The following is a 19,555-nucleotide window of genomic DNA, read 5'->3' as shown; positions in this document are numbered from 1 at the left end:
ACTGATCACCCTGAGGGGTCCCCATGCACAGTCATCATTCTTGCACTTGACAAAAGACATCTCAAATATTAATATGGGTGAAAAAACCTCCAGATCTGCAACTAAGAGATGGATTGAAATATTGACTCCAGAAACTTACAGAGCTTCCTGCCTTCCCTGTCTGAAACATATTTCTGTTAAGGATAAAACTTGGTGTTAGAAATGGGATATTTTGGTTCAGGTTGGGATGCTCTGAATTCAGAACTCCCGAAGTGGTACAGGCTGGTAATGCTCATTCTTTCAAATCGAACTGGAATGTTGGGCAGGAGGCCGAATTTTCTTGGATGAAACCCATGTGCCTTATTTCAGGTTTGATATGCTTTAATCTATCAGGTAGTTAAAATATATTTTTCACATGTGTCCACGGTGGAAGGTTCTTCTCTATTTATTGAACAAAAACTCCCAAGAAATAGGAGTATGTTGAAAATGAACAGTAAAGAAGAGTAAATAAAGAGACGATGTTCCATATTGATTAATGAAAAGTAAAACTTTTAAATATTTTGCTCCAGATACATTTAAAATCATTAAAATAGCTTATTTGGAAGATGGTTCCCTGGCATCCAAATGGCCAGTGGAGACCAGCAGCAAAAATGTCCAGGCTGAGATGCCAGGAATCCCAAGGACAGTGGCAGTGTGGGTCCCGGTGGTGATTCAGTTTGAGAGGCACAGGGAGCCTCAGGGTAGGAAGGTGAGAGGTGTGCTGGGCAGGGTGACAGGCCCCAAGCTGGCCTCACACCGCTGGCACACTCAAGGCTCCCCAAGTCCAGACACAAGGCTCAGGTGGGCCTGGGCCAGGCTGGCTCAGGAACTGGGGGGTCATGGACAGGTTTACGTTTGAGTCCCACTGGGGAAGGGGCTGCCCTTGGAGGGCAGTTCTGAATGAAAACGAGCAGGATTCTTGCTGTCCTAGTGCAAGACTACTGCTTTGTCAGCAAAGGCTCTGGGCTGGAAAGTGTGGGGGATCCAGGAGCAGGGCTCACAAGGATGGTGGACAAATAAAGCACAATGTTAATAAGTCCCGTGGGCCAGGTGTGTTTTATGTCCAGGGTCTCATTTGTTCGCCACTGCAACTGTGTAAGTTTCCACCTTCAGATGAGAAAGGCTCAGGACACTAAGAATCTTTGAAGATGGGATTCCAACCCGGGTCCCTTTTTGAATTTCAGAATGACCTGAACAGAGTGGTGCCTTGTCTGCGCACATCAGTTCTCTAAGCCCCTGATGTGACTAGTCCTGGGAGTGGGAGGAGGGGCTGTGTGGTGTGGGGTACACACTGAGTGGTGGGAGTGAAGAGGGAAGGGACAGTGACCCTGCGGGCAAAGTAGCTGTAGGAAACCTAGAGGTCCTTGCTTTGGGCACTGGCCTGCCTTGGCTCGGTCAAGTCCTTTGGCATCCAATTCACGCCATCAGAACTGAAGACTGCTGAAGGTGGAAATGTGGATGTGGGAGAAGATGAGCCCGGGATTGATGCATTTATTTTAAAGCTCTTGCTCATAAATAAAAATGGCCCTGTATTTTTGATGCATTACTGTTACTGTTGCTGCTGGCGATAATCTAGAATATTATGAAGTCGGTTATTCAGTATTCAGAGCATTAGATGTCCCTTCAGTGGTTTCTGAATAAGTTTTTATTAAAAAACTTTATGCGATTTTTCAATATGATGCTTCCGTAACACCTACGTCTATAATTTTACATTAAGTAGCTTTTCATTTTTGTGGGAGTGAAATCTACAAGGTAAAATATGCCACCATGCTTTACGGACTGAATCTGCCTCGCGTGTCACAAAAGCGATAATGGTGACACAAAAAACAGCTGGCTTCGGCATTAATAATCCTTAACAACACTTATTTGATAGGTGCATTTGCTTTCCCCTGAGGCTATGGATGTTAAAATCTTGGAATTTTGATGAATAATTTTTGGTTTCAGCTGCAGAAAAAGAAAACCCAAGTTGAGATGGCTGGGTGCATGGGAAGTGATTAGTTCATTTTCCTGAATTGCTAAGGATCCCCACCCCCCACCCCATTAAAGAAACAATAAAAATCAACTAATGAATTAGAAGCAAATGCTGAGAATTGTTCTATGATGAAGAAAACTTGGGAATACTTTATTTAACCTAAATTCAAAAATCTAACTGGCAGCATGTTACAAGAGCATTTTCTAAGGATAGCTCTCAGGTGAAGCACCCTCCACACCCAGAATTACTGGGTTAGAAATGCTCACCAGTCCACTGGAATTTTAATTTAGTGGCAGTAAAAGAGGAGAGAATAGGCATTGGAGCTATAATAAAATACACCTTTTTAGAAGTAGTGTCAAAAGCAATGACTTAAATAATGATGTTAAACAGTGGTTTCAGTTAATAAATTTCAGTGGCTCCCACCCAGTGATAAATCTCTGCTCAGTGGAGGAGGTTTCCCACGGCGTGAGCCTTTTTCCTTCACTGCCTCACTCTGCTGCTTGGCAGCCACTTGCTAATTACCCGGTTTCCTCTAAATTGGCTCACAGGTGTGTGCTCTTCTTGTAACCTAGAACTAGGCACACACTTTCTATTCTATGCATGAATAGCATTTCCTCTCAAACATGTACTCCACATGCTGATGTTTATAGTTCACTCATAACATTCCCTAAAGCTCCCATTTCAGACTGAAATAAAAAAGTCTGTCAACGTTAACTGCAAATATTTGTGGCTTTTTCTAGATAATTAGTTTCATGGAATGCTGGTGTCCAGGCACAATTAGAGAACATAGGAAATGCTGGCTCTGGACACCAAAAGGTCATGTCAGATTTAGGTAAGAGAAAATTGGTATAAACCAAACACTTAGGGGCAGGCTACATAGAAATTCTAACATAGCTTCAGCAAACAACAAGTGTTGGCGAGGCTGTGGAGGAAAGGGGACCCTCTTGCACTGTTGGTGGGAATGCAGACTGGTGCAGCCACTGTGGAAGGCAGTATGGAGTTACCTCAAAAAATTAAAAGATGGAACTGCCTTATGACCCAGAGATTCCACATCTGGGAATATATCCTAAGAATCCTGAAACACTGCTTTGAAAAAATCTATGGCCCGGCTGGGCGTGGCTCAGCGGTTGAGTGTCGACCTAGGATCCAGGCGATCGGGGTTCGATTCCCGGTCAGGGCACATGCCCGGGTGGTGGGCTCGATCAATGACTCATCATTGATGTTTCTGTCTCTCTCTCTCCCTCTCCTTTCCTCTCTCTGAAATCAATAAAGATATATTTAAAAAAAAGAAAAAAAAAAAAAAGAGAAAAAAAAGAAAAAAAATCTATGTACCCCTATGTTCATTGCAGTGTTATTTACAGTAGCCAAGATTTAGAAGCAGCCCAAGGGTCCATCAGTAGATGACTAGATAAAAATGCTGTGGTGCATTTACACAATGAAATACTACTTGGCCGTGAAAAGGAACTCTTCCCCTTTGTGACAGCATGGGTGGACCTGGAGAGCATTATGCTAAATGAAATACGCCAGTTAAAGAAAGACACGTACCATATGATTTCACTCATAATGGAATCTAATAAACTAAATTAACGAACAAAATAGATACAGACTCACAGATAGAGAAAAGACTGACAGCTGTCAGAGGGGAGGGGGGGTTGCAGGGTTGGGTGAAAAAGGTGAAGGGATTAAGCAAAAAACCCCCAAAACTCATAGACAAAGACAACACTATGGTGGTGACCGGAGGGAAAGGGGGTGGGGGAGGCAGAGAAGGGTAAAGGGGATAAATGAAGATGGAAGGAGACCTGACTCCAGGTGGTGAGCACACAATACAATATGCAGATACGTATTACAGAATTGTACATCTGAACCTACGTAATTTTAGTAACCAATGTCACCCCAATAAATTCTCAGCCCCATTTAGTTCTCCAGTGGTTTCTTAGCCTTCCAAACCTCCTCTTTAAAACGCCCTTGTGCGAGTCTCACAAGCTGGTTTGGACAAAGTCTTTCGGGAAGGAACCTGTCTGGTCTATGGAATTAAGCTGTTTTCACTTACGTGTAGTCCAGCCTTAAGGGTGCGTCAGGGCAGCTTCAGACACAGCCAAGGCTGCTGTTTTGAGCTGCCATCAGAGCTGCTCCATTTCTGCAAGACTTTAAAAACTGAAGGAAAATATGCTTCTCCCAGTTTATAATCTAGCTTATTGCCTTTCTAACCCATGTTTGTTTTTTGTTGAAAAGTTTAGAACAATGATGATAATCTTTGTACTTTGGAGAAAGATGAAGTATGTTGGTGAAAACATAAGTGGTTCCCTTTGACAATTCTTTCTGGAAGGAGGCACTGACATGTGTAGAATGTGTTAGCTTTTATGAAAGCTAGGAGTATATACTATACTTGGGTTAAAGCCTGAACTACCTACGTGCTACTGAGATATGTGTTCTTTGGAACCCAGTTAATCACAATGATAAGAATGTAGCTAGTATTTATTGAGAGGGTACTTCCAGAGCTGGTATCTGAGCCTAGCCAGTCTAGCTCCAGAGTCTACACTCTAATCAACCACTCTGCTCTATTATCTCTTGAAGGGAAAAGGTATTGTTCTGGTTACTGACATAAAACATGTTTGTATATGGAAGGAGTTTTAGGGCCAAGTTTGAAAGACATGACTGTGACCATGTTGCATGAGCAAAGAAATATTTGTAAATAAAAACCAATAACGGGGTGACTCCTAGCAGGACTTAAAATTATAATGTTCTGAAGCATTTCTGGAAACACCATCTACCTAAAAGAACCATTATTTGGATTGCATTCTTTTTGGATTATATTCAGCCCTCCCTAGCAGTTAATAAACATTTCCAGCTTGCAGTGGTACCACTGTGAGCGGGAGTGCAAAAGCTGCTATTATTCTTGACATGGAAAGCAGAATAATAAAGGCAGACAAGTCAGATTTGAGTGACAGGGGTAAACATTAGGCCTCCAAAGAGAAACTCTTATATAGAAAAGAATGGAAGGGTTGGTAGGCAGGGCGTGGCAACAATCTGCTCTGCTACCAGAGGGACCTTTGGTCCTTGATCCCTGAGACAGGTTGTACAGCAATATTGTATGAAGAGCTGGGAAGAGGCACACAAGGAAGTGTTTGTAGCCTCAGAAGGGAGGAACATGACAGATGTTCACACTACAAGAGCCTCCCACTGGCTGAGTCACGGAGCATTCATCAGGCCTGTCTCCAAAGAGAACCCTCATAAACCCATCCCGAGTACTTGTTCATGCCGTAAAGAGAGGAACAGAGAGAAGGCAATCAAGGAGAGAAAAAAGAATGGCAGCCTTCAGAATGGAGGGGTTTGGTGACCCAAAGGATCTGGCTGCCTTCTGTCACAGAGAAGGAAAGTGAAGGGAAAAGCCTATATTCACATGCTTCGGGGCCACTGCCAGATAAATAAAAGCTTTCATCGCTCTCTATCTTCTTTAATTAAGCTTTTCCCACTATACAAGTGGGATTGCTTTTATTTAAGAAAGGGGAATAAATCTAATAAATGAGTAAAATAGAGGTAAGTTGACTCCCTAGACATAGCTCAGTGCAGGCAATCTCAAATTTTCAATGGCGGGGGGGGGGGGGGGGCATCACACCAGGAAATTCCCAGAGGCACTGAGTGAGAAGGAAGACAAGGGAAGTAACTTGCAATGGCCAGAACTTCCTAAACTGTTTGCTGCCTTGACAAACTTGTCCAATGCTGTGTCCGTGTGTGATAAAGGAACTTGTCATGAAAGTCAGGAAGAGTGGTTCTAGGTCCTCACTGGGTCTCACTTTTTCACCTGCTATACGGGGTAGAGATGGGGAGAAAGAGTCTAAAGTAGTTTCCAAATCTGGTGTTGCAGCAAAATCACAAATTAGTAAGATCTGGTTGTTTACAAAGATACCAGTGCTGTGTAATTCCTGAGGTCACTGCGGGGGTCCTGACCCCTTACTAAGCCAGTCACTTGGTAGGTGCACAGAAATGTTTGTTCAATTTTGGATGAACTAGGCCTGAAGGAAATTGCTTTGCTTTGCAAGGGATGATGGTGCTGGAGGCCTGGGGAAGCCAGCACCAGGGAAAATACCTGGACACTTAGCTCCTTGCAAAGGGCTGAAGCTGGAAGAAAGATGTGACCTCATATTTTCCTTGCTGTTGAACAAAAGGCCCCTTAGGAGATCAGAAACATACGACATTTCTCCTAAGTTGAACACTGCATACACGCCATGAAATATGCATGTTAGTCCATACAGTTTGCAAATACTTTTGCACACATAACTCATTTGAACTTATGTGGAGGAAGACCAGTTAAATCCATTTGTTCTTTAAATTTCAACTGTTTCAATTACAAAACAGGAAAGTTGGGCTTCAAGATTCTGAAGTTTTAACCAGCTCAAAAAGATTTTATACCTTTCTACTTCAAGTGAGGAACACCTCTAAAGTACTCTTAAAGATTGAAAAAGCATTTGTTTTAAGATAGTCTAAAACTGGGTGCCTGCTTAATAGCAGGACGTCATTCATCTTCAAATTATTTTATATTAATTTAGGCCCCATTATTCGATGGATATATTCCCACTATGGCATCTCTAACAACATGGGTGGATGCTACCTAATGCGATCTATTTTTGGTTTTAATATTTATTTATTTATTTATTTTCAACCCTCCCCCGAGGATATATTTTCCATTGATTCTATAGAGAGGAAGGGAGATGGAGAGAGAGAGAGAAATATCGATGTGAGAGAGAAATATCGATCAGGGATCAAACCCACAACCTGGGTATGTACCCTTACAGGAATCGAACCCATGGCCCCTCGGTGCAAGTACAACAATGCAACCACTGAGCAACACCAGCCAGGGCAATTTTTTGTTTTATCTTTTAATTTGCAACCTGACTTTAAACATTCTCACTAGTAATGAGCAAGTTTATTAAGAACACAGGAATGAGAGATGTCTATGATCTGACCTTTTAGCTAATTGGCCAATATCTTTTAAAATTAATCTGGTGAAGAGAAACTAATCTTTCAAAGGAAGTTTGTGGATAAGCTGTTAATTCTAATTGTTTAATTGTTCATTTTTCCTTGGGAAAGTAGAAAACGAGAGTGAAATTCGGGCAGGCCCTGCATGGAGATCTTGGCACTGTTCTTTAGAATACTTAGACCTCATGAGGGTCTCTGTTTGCCTGAGTATGAATCATACTTCCTCACAGCCTCCCTATTTAAATTTGGGCCCCAGAGAATACTCCAATTTATGGGGCAATACTTTTAAATCAATCTCAAACAGGATTGAGTAAATGAATCCAAACATAACCTGCCACGCCCTGACAATGTGGGGACATCTTAGCCGGGAAGAGCAATGCCAGCTGACCTACAATCTGTACTTAAGGAGTGAGCTGTACTGGAGCTTGGAGGGATAAAAACAAAAGTTGTTTACAGAAGGCTTAGCTTTTGATTAAAAAAACGTTTTTCTTTCAATTCTACTGAGAAATAATTTCAACTGTTCACCTGCATCTGGGGGCCAGAATGCAGGAGCCGAAGCTCCTTTATACAGTGTGGAGAACTTGCGTAGATGCTCGCACGAGTCTTGGCTGCAGGGGTAACAAGCTGAGGAAAGCTGGGTCTTATTCTAAGAACTGTTATTTATTGCTTCAAAGGCCTGAAGGGGAACTTTGAGCTACGAAAATATAAACCATATTTATCTTTCTGAAAATCCTTATTAAAAATGTTCATTCCACATAGAGTATGTGGAAGAGATGCAGAAGAAAAACAGATGAGCAGCAAATAGAAGAAAGTCACTAGAGCCAAGCTTACTCTGTGCAGAAGTGGAAGTTCTAAAGGTATTTCCACTTTAATCTTCCCTCTCTGCACCGTTATTTTTTTCACACAAAAGTTTGCTCCTAGCTCAGAGTCCCTGGAGGAAATCTCTTTTAGGTTTCTCTACTTCAAATTATCAGCAAATTATAATTATGAACAAATAAAACTTATTACATAAGGTGTAGATGGAGCTGGGGGGATATGTACGAAGAGGTAGGTCAGTGTGGAAATAAGCATTTAGTTTAACAAGATGGACTATCACTAAAAACAGTGCCTTGATTTCCTGACATGTCTAAAGAAAAACTGTTAGGAAGACTAGGAGTTGCCCAGCCGGGCGTGGCTCAGCGGTTGAGCATCGACCTAGGATCCAGGAGGTTGCGGTTCGATTCCCAGTCAGGGCATGTGCCCGGGTTGCGGGCTTGATCCCCAGTCGGGGTGTGCAGGAGGCAGACAATTGATGACTCTCTCATCATTGATGTTTTAACTCTCTCTCCCTCTCCCTTCCTCTCTGAAATCAATAAAGATAAAAAAAAGAAAAAAAAAGAAAAGGGGTTGATTAGCCCTTAACTTAGAAAAGAAATAGTCAGAGGTGCTGGAGATGACGATTCTCAAATTCACCCAGGTGAGTAGATGCTTTGTTGGGCCAACATGAGGTATCCTTCTTGCCTAGTTGGAATATTCTTCTGCTTAACTGGTGTCTGGCACACAGTAACTCCCAACTCGTTCATTCATCATTCACTCGTTCTTGGCTTCTCATTGAGCATCTGCTTCTGGCCAGCTCTCTACGAGGCAGCTGGTAGGTACTTGCTGAATCAATGAATGCGCTCTGTGGTGTTCTTGTGGTGTGAGGTCACGAGGAGACATTCTGCTGAGGCATCTCCCTCTTTAGCTGGCCTGTGACACAAAATGTCCTTGCCAGGCTGAGGGCAGTTCTGTCTGATGGACAGTGACATTTCTCATTGCAAATAACTGTCTGTATCTGGTTGTCTATATCAGTCCCTGTGATCTATGCTAGTGTGACCTGAAGTCCTGAAGCATGACACTGAGCATGCAGAGTCTCTGAGCATCACAGATGTTGTAACTTTAACTCTACATTGTTAAAATCCATGCATTGTGCTCTTCTTGAGTACAGGTGCCCTGACATCCACTTCATCATTTCTTTTGTCTGAACTTCGCTAACTTGGTGGGTTGGCTACTGGACTGGAGCTCTGAGCTTAGCTTTGATCTCACCATGTAGGGTCTCCCTTTTTGTCACCATCAGCGTGAGCCCCATGCAGCACCCTTGTGGAGCCCTGGACTAGTGAGTCCCCAAACAGGTGCACAGATGCCTGTGTGGGAACAGGGAGACTCTGGATGCTCAGTGTTATATTTGAGGACACCTAAGACAATTTTAATTAAGAGGTATTTTCAGATATGACTGTATTATAGAAAATTTGCATTTTTGGAGAAACATTATAACTTAGAAGGAAGGGGTTGCATTGGAGATTCATTTATTAAAGACTAACCATGTGATTTTGAGGGGTGTGCTATGTAAAGCCTGTGAAAGAGGCCACATGAAATACATGGGAAGGAGCGTAAGCCCTGAGCCTCTTCTCAGGGGGGGCATCACAGGTCATCACACATTACTAGAGTCCCTGTCCCCACACTGCAGGCATGCAGCTCCATGTTAGTTCTGTTCCTAACCCCCACTTCTCACCTCACGGGTCTCAATTCTTCTATTTATGAAATGAGATGAGTAATACTAATATAGTCAGATAACAAAATACCTTAAATTGGTTATAGCACAAAGCCTAGTACATGATCGGCACTTCATATTTATTGAATGAATAGACAAAAATGCTGAGTTTCAGAAAGAAAAGTATTATATCAACCCAAACTACTAATGGAAAAAGTACATATTTATCACTTTTTGTTAAATGAGAAGGAAACACACTTAAAAATAAATAAGCTTTGACACTATATTTAATATTAGAAAACATATTTTAGTCATATGCAACCTAGATTATTGAATAAAGTAAAACCTACAACTGCCCCACTGCTATTACTGTTGTCTGAATTACTCACTTCTATCCCAGATTTTTCTGATTACTCCCTATTATCTTTGTTTCCAGTTTTCTCTCCAGGATAATTCCACACTAATTAATCTTCTTAAAGCACTGTTTTCACCACTACGTAGCTTAGAAACATCCCTTTTCTCTCCCTGCCTTTCTGCCTTTCATTAAATAACACCCCTTATTCAAAGTCTTTTCACAAGTGTCCTCACTTTAGCTCTCAGCCCTTTGTTCTTGGCCCCCTCCAATTCAGCGTTTTTATCTGGGGTGTACAGATTTTTTCAGGCTGGATTTTATTAAGTTTGTGAATGCCTGAACATCTACATAAAATTGTGTGTACCTGTGAATTTTTCCTGAGAGACGATCCATTTCAACAAGTGATAAAGAAGACTCAAGATGCCACAGAGGTGAAGACCTTTCCCACCTCACACCTTCTGCAGGGGGCAGTGCTCCTCCCTGACCTCTGACAACAGAAACCCCCCTTCAAGGCCGGCTGACGACTTGCCCTGCCTCCCTCACAACCCCCATCCAGGCCCCCCACGCCCTCTACCCTTCTTCGGCTCCTGGAAATCCCAGCCAAGTGCTGGGGCACTGGCACCTGACCATGATGTGCCCTCCAGATTTCACGATGCATGGCCGCTCTCCCTGAAGGAATTGGCAAGTGCCTCTGGCTGGATCCTCTGATATTCTGTGTATCCAACCCACAGACGAGCTTAGAAGTGAGAAAGAGGGACTTGGTGCTGGGCAGGCCGTGCCTGTCACCATCTTACTGAGTTTCCTTCCACAACGACCTTGCACCATCTTTTCTGAGTTCTCTAAAGCAGGAGTCTTGAAGTCAGTTTTGAAATAAAACTAAACAATAATGAAAAGAACACTACTCCAGGGCTCCCTCGTTTGCACACCATGTGGCTGGCAGGTGTTCTCCGAAATCATTTTGGAGGAGTGGTTCTAAATTTGTTCTAAATGTGTGCTTCCCGCTCAAGGCCTGCATGCTCTGTGGGGTATGTGGGCATCTTTCATGTGAAATATGATAAGTTCTGGGCAATCCTACCCACCTGCGTGCTCATCTGCCCCTCACTGGGAACTGTGCTTTTGAAATCCCAACTCTGCCCTGGCTCTAAGTGTGGACATGCAGTAACAGGCATGCTTCCTCTCCTTTGATCTCTGGTGTGACAAATCCTAAATCCTAAATGCTACAGTTGTATTAATGGCTGGTCAGGCAGATGTGATGAAGTGAATACTGGGTCATCAATGTATTAGCCGCCAGACGGGAAACAATTAAATGGAGGGGAGACAGGAAGAACACACTAAAAAAGCCACAGATCTGGCTTGAATGTGGTCCCTTCAATTTGCAGAAACATTATCATTATCATCAAAGGTCAAAGTCAGTTACTGGTAGAAAAATCAATAAAGTCGAGGGGCGGCGGTACTGAATAGATAAATTCATGACATGCCCTTTGTATTGAAGGAACTTTTGAAAATCTATGTATTTCCAACCCTTGGGAATAAAAGTGTTTGTCAATAAACTGGACCACTCATGTAGTTTCATGGGTTCCTGCTGGGAATAGATTTTAAAGAATTATATCAGTATAAAATAGAGGGGGGAAAGGGAGCAGAGATGTAAAAACTGCATTTGTCTGTTAGTATTGATCACCCATTTTGTTAGACTCTTAGAATAAGGTGTTTGTGTTTTTATTTTAATGAAGGTGATCCGTGAGCATGTGCTACCTGTCCATGGCAATTACTGAGGTGATCAGAGTCTTTATTACTGGCAATCTGAGACCATCAGTTATATTATACTTGTAGCATACTACACAGGTATGCCTCATTTTACTGTGCTTTGCAGATGGTTTGTTTTTTTACAAAACGAAAGTTTGTGGCAACCCTGCGTCAAGCAAGTTATTGGCCCCATTTTTCCAACAGCATCTGCTCACTTCATGTCTGTGTCAAATTTTGGTAATTCTCGCAATATTTTAAACTTTTTCATTATTATATTTCTTATGGTGATCTATGATGTTAATATTAATTGCTTTGGGGAGCCACCATCATCATAATCATCCGAACCTGCAGATGTGACTGAATTGTTACAATCTCATGATAAAACTCTAATGAATGAGGAGTTGTTTCTTATGGATGAGCAAAGAAAGTGGTTTCCTGAGATGGAATCTACTGGTTAACATGCCATGAAGATTGTTAAAATGACACCAATGGATTTAGAATATTACATAAATTTAGTTGATAAATCACAGAAGGCTTTGGGAGGATTGACTCCAATTCTGAAAGAAGTTCTACCGTGGGTAAAATGCTATCAAACAGCATTACATGTTACAGAGAAACTGTTCTTGAAAGGAAGAGTCAATCGATATGGCAAACTTCATTGTCATCTTATTTTAAGAAGTCGCCACAGTATCTCCAGCCTTCAGCACCCGCCCCCTCCCCCATCTGTCAGCAGTCATCAACATCGAGGCAAGACCTTCCACCAGCAAAAAGATTATGAGTCGCTGAAGGCTCAGATGATGGTTAGCATTTTTTAGTTTGGATGTAAAGAACTAGAACAAAGGGCTTCTCCAAAGGCATCAATTAATTCAGTTTGGAGGTGGCAGGGTATAGGAGAAGGCACCTAGGATTGGACTAGGCACATGTCCTTGTTGTGTCTCAGATGTAAGAGCTTGAACCAGAAGCTTGCACTCTGAAGACCTTAGCAACTCCTAAGAAAGGGGCTGTTTCGTACCAAGTTCAAGCTGGGTACTCTGCATGCCACATTTCTTCTGACTCGCAAAGATACCTTGGAAGGAGGCATTACTGATTTAATTTCAGAGGAGAAAACACTTGGAGGTCAAGCAGGTTACCTAGACACAGGTGTAGAGTCTGAAAGTGGTGATGTGTGGCTGTGGACTCTACACCTGGCGTAGACTCTACACATGGTGCCACACAGGTTCTGGCCGAGGCTGTCAGGATTAGGAAGATAAGGCTCCACAGTGGCTCCATTTCAGCCACACTTAGAGTTTCTCACCCCAGAGCTTTGCTGTCCAACACTACCAGCAGGAAACAGCAACATGCAGCTATTTAAATCAATATTACAATTTATAATTCAGTTCCTCATTCATAGTAGATACTTTCTGACTATCAGTAGCCACATATGACTAGTGGCCACCACATTAGACAGCACAGATAGAGACAATTTCCACCACTGCAGGAAGTTCCACTGGATAGTGCTCCTGCAAGCGCTGGAACTCTGCTCTCTGGCTACAACTGCCTCTTCTCCTGTCCTATGACTTTTTAACTGAACCTGGCCTCCTTCCCTCTCCTTGTGGCCCACCAGACATCTCTTACTCCCCTGCCACCAAGCCTAGACCTTCCAACCACGGTTTTCTTGGCATCGCTGACTCCGGTGTTCCTTGACTTTCTGTGTACAGCCCCCTGCAAATCCCTAAACAACGGCAGATCACATCCTTTTGATTTTCCTGCGCTAGTTTCTGGGACATAATGCGTTACCGGAAACAATGATATAATAATATAATGGAGAGAATGTAAGCTCTTTAACCCTAACTGGGTCCTCTCCGCTTCTTAGTGCCTCTTCCATTCATCTTATATTGACTCACTAACTCATCCTTTATGATACCTTGCTCCCGAAAACCTCAGAATTCTCACAATCTTCATTCTCCATAGATAACTTGCCTCATACTTGGTGGGGAAGATGAAAGAAAAACCAGGCCGTGAACTTCCTCAACATGTTCCTATAGCTTTATTTCAGTTTTCCTTTAGCCAAAGTGATCCACCATCTGCTTTCCACCCAGGAGTACAAATTTCTTGAATTCAGATCTTTGCTTATGATGTCTCTGCCATTTAGAAGTTCTCCCAATCTCACCTCGGCCACAAAGCTGTTTTTGGATCATTACATCTGATCCAAAATATATTTTCTTCTCCAACTTCCCCTAACGTTTTCTCTGTACCTCTCACACAAGTTTTTAATTGATGTTGTGCGTACTAATGTGTAGGTCATCTCATATCTTCCCCACTAACCCACAACCAGTGTGGGAAGGAGAGCTTGCTCAGCCCAGCTTGCATCTCTCGCAGCAACTGACACAGGTCTCTGAACAGAGGATATTCAGTACACGTACATTTAATGAATATATATATATATTTGCAAAGGTCAGATTCATTCCTAAGGTGGACAGATTTAATTCGGTAACGAACTGATGAATACAATTCTTCTAATGATCTCAACATGAAGTTCTAACTAAGCAATTACAGTATCAGAACTTGTGCTGAAAAACCAGGGTGTATGCGTTGGTGACTAGCACCGCAATAAACGGTGCTGTAGCAGTGCGCACATACAGTCCCGAGGGAGGGTGCAGTAGGTACGCGATGACAGAGAAGGGGCAAACGATTAAAGACTGATTCCAAAGCTGCAATAAACTTACCTTGGGTAGCAATATAATGATTGGGTCGATGATAGCCCTAAAAATAAATGAGAAAGAATATTTGATCAATAAGCAGCACAGGAGTCACATGCTAAGTTTGCCAAAATGAATGCATGCACAAATACCAACACGTGCATCATCTGAAAAGTCAAATTATCAGCCTAAGTACCACTGAGTTCCTCTTAATAAGCAAAGGTGCCTCAAATATTGCAGTTCCAATGCTTGCAGAGGGGGTGTGAGTAACTGAATCATACACGGGCTGTAAGATGACAGATGAGCAATAAGGACCAACAACTTATGGATTCTCTGAAATAACATGACCGGGACTCTTATTAGAGTGCAAACAGTCTGAGAATGTACAGTAGAATTGCACTTATGGTTGGATGTTATTGGCAAAGAGCCAAGGTTGTAACACATATTCTGTTATATTGATATAGGCAGTTATATCGATAGTCATACTAAACATCATTCTTAAACGCTGCTAATACCGTGACATGATGCTGCAGCAAAGGCCAGGAATTTAAAGAGGCAAGACCCCTTCCTTTTATCATCACCCTATAAGAAGGGAAAGATGAAAACTGAGACCACATAAAGAAGGGAGCAAAAAGCACTGTAGAATCAATATCTGGGAAAGATAAAGTCAACTTAGAGAAAATGACACACAGGTAACATAATATCACCACGGACCTTAATATTTCCCATTTCTGTCCCCTGAGATGACCTAAAATACTGTGCCCAAAGCCACATGGAAAACAGAATAAAGCTACTTTATAACAGAATAAAACAGAATAAAGCTTGTACAAAAGCAAACACATTCTTCTGTACAACTAACTTGCTATAGGTTTCAAATACAGAATCATGACACAGATTAAATACAATTATTTCGATGATCCCTCATTTCTTGCTGGCTGATAAGCTCCACAGGCAAGACACTGATCTGACTTATTTGTTCTATATATTAGTGCTAGCAAGGTGCTAGGAATAGGAGGAACGCGTTTGTCAAACTGAAGTAATCCACACAATCCATGAATGACCTATATTGTTAAACACAATGGTCATTTTTCAATCCTTACTACTTGGCCAATCAGCAGCATGAACACAATCCCCTTGAAATACTTTCTTCCTTGGTTTCTAGGATATAACCCTCTCCTGCTCTTCTTCCTATCCACTTCCCTCGCTACCCTTCCTCACTCATTTGTTGGTTCCTTCCCCTCCCCTGATGCTGATGTTGGAGAGCCCAGTGTTTGGCCTTTTCCCTCTGTCTACACTCACTTCCTTATTGATCTCACCCACTCCCACGGCCTTCAGTACTGTCTGCACACGGATGAGTTCTGCATTCTTACTTCCAGTCTGGGCCTTTCCCCTGAAATCCTGAGGTGATACCAATTGCTTACCTGGCACCTCCACTTGGGTGTCTAACATTTATTTAAAACTTAACATCTGAAGTGGAACTCATGCCCTCCCTACCTCCCACCTGAATCTGCTCCACCCACATTCTTCTTCTCAGGTAATTGCAACTCCCTCTCTTGAAGGCATCCTGACTCCTCTCTTCCTCCTACACCCCACAGCCAATGTGCCAGCAAATCCACTGTCTCCACTTTCAGCATAAAGCCAGCATCCTACCATTTCTCACCTTCAGTGCCACCGCTCAGCCAAGCCACCATCATCTCTCTCTGATTGCTTCCACAGCCATCTAACAGGTCTTGCTTCTGCTCTCACCCATCTACAGTTTTTTCTCCTCAGCTGCCAGATCATGTCACTCTGTTCAAATCCCTCTTGTGACTGCCCATCTCACAGTAAAAGCCAAAGTGCTTGTGACTGTTTCTATTACCTGGCCCCACGACCTCTCTCATCTCATCACCTAGGACTCTCTTTCCCTTCACACCACTCTACCAACACTAACCAGCTTGTGTGTCTTCAAGTTCACCAGGCATCCTTCATACCAAGGCCTTCTCACAGCTGTTTCTCAGCCTGGAATGCTCTTCCCCCAGACATCTACATGGTTCAATCTCTCATCTTCTTTGCTCAAATGTACCTTTTCAGTGGATCTGACTCCAGCTGCTCTATTGAAAATTGCAATCCACCTCTGCTTGTCTCCTTATTCTGCCTTTATGGTTTTTGTTTTCTACACAGCACATACTACCATCTAATACCATACAGAATTAACTTATTTTATTTATTGTCCCTTTTTCTCAATCGACTCATCAGCTCCATTAGGTCAGAGGTTTGTTTTGGTGTGAATTGTTCACAGTTACATCTCCAGTACCTAAAACAGTAACACCTGACGTATAATAGGTGCTTGATAAAATCTTATTGACTAAGTGGATAAACGGGCCGTGAATATTGACTCTTTTCTATGTTAAAATGAAAACTAATGAATCTGGTTTTTTCACTACTTTTATGTCTTTCTTCTTCTGTAGTTCTACCCACCCATTTTTAAAGCTTAGTTCAAATTACCTCCATTATAATGCCTAATCTGATCACGGTTACCTCTGCAGTCAGATTCAACAAACACTTCTTAGGTGCCTGCACTACTTCGGGCATGTGCAGGGAATACGAAGGTGAGAGGGCCACTGTCCCTGTGCTCGAGAGCCCGGTACCGGTTGTAGGAGCTGAAACCGGAGCATGAGGAGGGCTCGCTTGGACTATGCCAAGGGAAGGAGTGTTACAGAGAAGATGTTTCTTGCTTTGTCTTCTAAAATGTGAGGCCTTGGGGAGCAGGTAACAGGCCTTGCACACCTCTAAGTACTCACGTAAGATACTCACTAAACGATTATTGGATAAAAGAATAAGTGCAATGCACTTTACTCAAAAAATCTAACAGGTTGAGTATGTTTTTTGGTCGTTATCAAAATGGTATAGGGGTCTGCATCTGAGGAATAACATATGAACTATTCTTCAAATAACCATGGCTCAGGCCCCACGCGCAAATCTATAACCGAACTGCCAACCCTTTTCAAGTACCACTACAAATAACATTGTTATTGTAATTTTTAGATAAATCTTAGAGATTGTGATGCTAGGACTTTTAGTAGCATCTGAGTAATACTCAACCAAGAAAGTAAAATAATATATATGTGTGTACGTGTGTGTGTGTGTGTGTATGTGTGTAAAACCTGTCCATGGAAGTATTGTCTATGGGAGCATTGGTGGACCAGGAAACAGTGTGACGGCCACGCAGAGAATGGCTTGGGAACTGTATGAAGGCTGAAATCTGTATAATGTAAATTTGGGTCACAGAAGTAACAGCAACTTTCCCTTGATTTTCAGTCTACTTTTGATTTCATTCATTCTTTCAACTGTAAACATGCTGTCGCCTAAAGAATTTATTCTAATGTAAGACATTAAGTTAACATGATGCAGGATGAACAAAGAAGCAGTCTTCAATAATTAAACAGCCTGCATATTTAATGGCATGTCTTGTGTGCATCAGAAGCCCTGGTTAAGAGCTGTGGACTACTTTGAAGGCAACTTAAAAGTGCAGTGATGACAAGAGATGGCAAATCACTGAATTAGGAATTAGAGAGTTTTGTTCTATTAACATGCAAACAGATTTTTTAATGTGTCGAACAATCAAAGCTGTTGATAAAAAATGGAAATAACATTTTCGGAGTCCACATTGGCATGGGACAGCAAAAAAGGCACTGAATGCTCAGAGGAGTTGCCAGCAAATAGGCTGACTTGAGAAAAGGAGTGGCCATACCCTCACTGAAAGTTCTACAGTGTACAGGGCAATGTTACGGTGTTTGCTTCTGGAGCTGGACCAGCATGTGCCCACCAATCCTTGAGGCAGACACACCACGTGGCATATGTCAGAACAGGCGGGCTTACTGACACTTTCAAGGTACATACATCGATATAATTTCCATTGATATAGTCTGAGTTGGTGTCTCCTTCTATGGTCTGCAGCCTCACCCTGGAATGGTCATCTGAAAAGGGAAAGGAAAACGATTAACAAATCAATCTGCTGAGATGCTCAGAGCCCCCAAATATAAGCACATTACATGGAGATCATCAACATCCATGACGCTTTAAAGATAAAGAGTTAAATACTACACACTTTCTATACTTCCTATTTTGCTATTAAGATTGGTTAAGAATTTATAATTCTTTGCATTTCACAGTAAATCTCATTAACTTATTCTTTGATCATTTATGGATGTGTAGAGTTGGGAGAGGTTTGAAACTTCTACATAAGAGTCCTGTGAATCACAGCAGAATTATTCCTTGGATTTAAAGTTTAGCAACTTCACTAAATCACATATAAGCCCTGAGATTTTTGAAGGTTGCCTATGACATCCACTTGACAAATGATGGTTATAAACCACACTCCAGCCTTCTGGGAGGCGAGGACATGGCTCTAACTTCAGTCATCTGTGATTTCTCTAAGCCCTCCCTCTGCACCTGAGGGCACAGGCAGGTGGAACAAGGCTCTCCCCATCAGTCATGTGACTACATACCACTCATTTACGCCAGTAAGCCCGAGCAACGCGTCTGGGGAAGGGACTGACAACACAGGCCTCAAATTGGGCCATTTTAAGGATTTAATGAAAACAGAGATTGCCAAGCACGATGTCTGACACACAAATATTATGTAGGGGTTGTGTTTGTGGTATTAGTCAACTATATTTAAATTCTTTTCTGAATGAAAAATTTCTCCACAAATACCATTAAGATATCTCAATTATTTCCTTGAAAATCTATACTATAAAAAGAAAAGTTAAAAAATACCCCTATAAGGGCAGGAGTTTTCCTCACTGTTCTACTCCTGACCCTTAGATTAAGGCTTGGAACATAGTTGGTTTTCTCCCCAATTTTTTTAAATGAGTAAAAAATGAACCTTTTGTTTTTTGAAAAAATACATGATTTAAAAATTATTTTCCTAAATTAATGCTGTTTTTAGCAGAGGAACCTTTCTTTCCAATTAAAGCTTCACCCGAATCCAGTACTTAGAACAGATAAAAGCCAGATGCTCCAAAAGGGAAGCAAGTGGCAGGAAGGGAACACTTTGCAGAACTTCACTTCCAATGGCACTGGAGCAGTTGAAGGACCTTCCCCTCTACACTGCTAACTCACCTCAACAATTCATTTAGGTTAGTGGTGAGAAATGACACCTCAGTTTGAAGCAAGAGCCAGGAAGCTTGCAGGTGACAGACCTTTTCTTAAAAATCCTCACCCGAGGATGTTTTACTGATTTTTAGAGAGAGAGGGGAAGGGGGAGAAAGAAACATCGATCGGTTGCCTCCTGTATGTGTCTTGACCAGGGATCAAACCCACAA

At 42.1% G+C, this 19,555-nt stretch overlaps 1 protein-coding gene across 3 annotated transcripts in view; it reads right to left on the bottom strand.

Annotated features, from left to right (window-relative positions):
* Positions 1-19,555, bottom strand: part of PTPRM (protein tyrosine phosphatase receptor type M) — a 617,272-nt gene that overhangs the window by 51,618 nt on the left and 546,099 nt on the right. For all 3 annotated transcript variants that reach the window (XM_081149146.1, XM_081149148.1, XM_081149147.1), the window contains 2 exons: positions 18,129-18,205; positions 14,277-14,313 (listed from right to left, as the gene is read on the bottom strand). In XM_081149146.1, coding sequence (XP_081005272.1) covers positions 14,277-14,313; positions 18,129-18,205 — 114 coding nt within the window. The remainder of the gene's footprint in view (positions 1-14,276; positions 14,314-18,128; positions 18,206-19,555) is intronic.

The sequence above is a fragment of the Miniopterus schreibersii genome, assembly GCF_964146895.1.
Source record: "Miniopterus schreibersii genome assembly, chromosome: 10".
Classification (NCBI taxonomy): domain Eukaryota; kingdom Metazoa; phylum Chordata; class Mammalia; order Chiroptera; family Miniopteridae; genus Miniopterus; species Miniopterus schreibersii.
The sequence above is the reverse complement of the archived record's forward strand: the minus strand, read 5'-3'. Positions and strand labels throughout refer to the sequence as shown.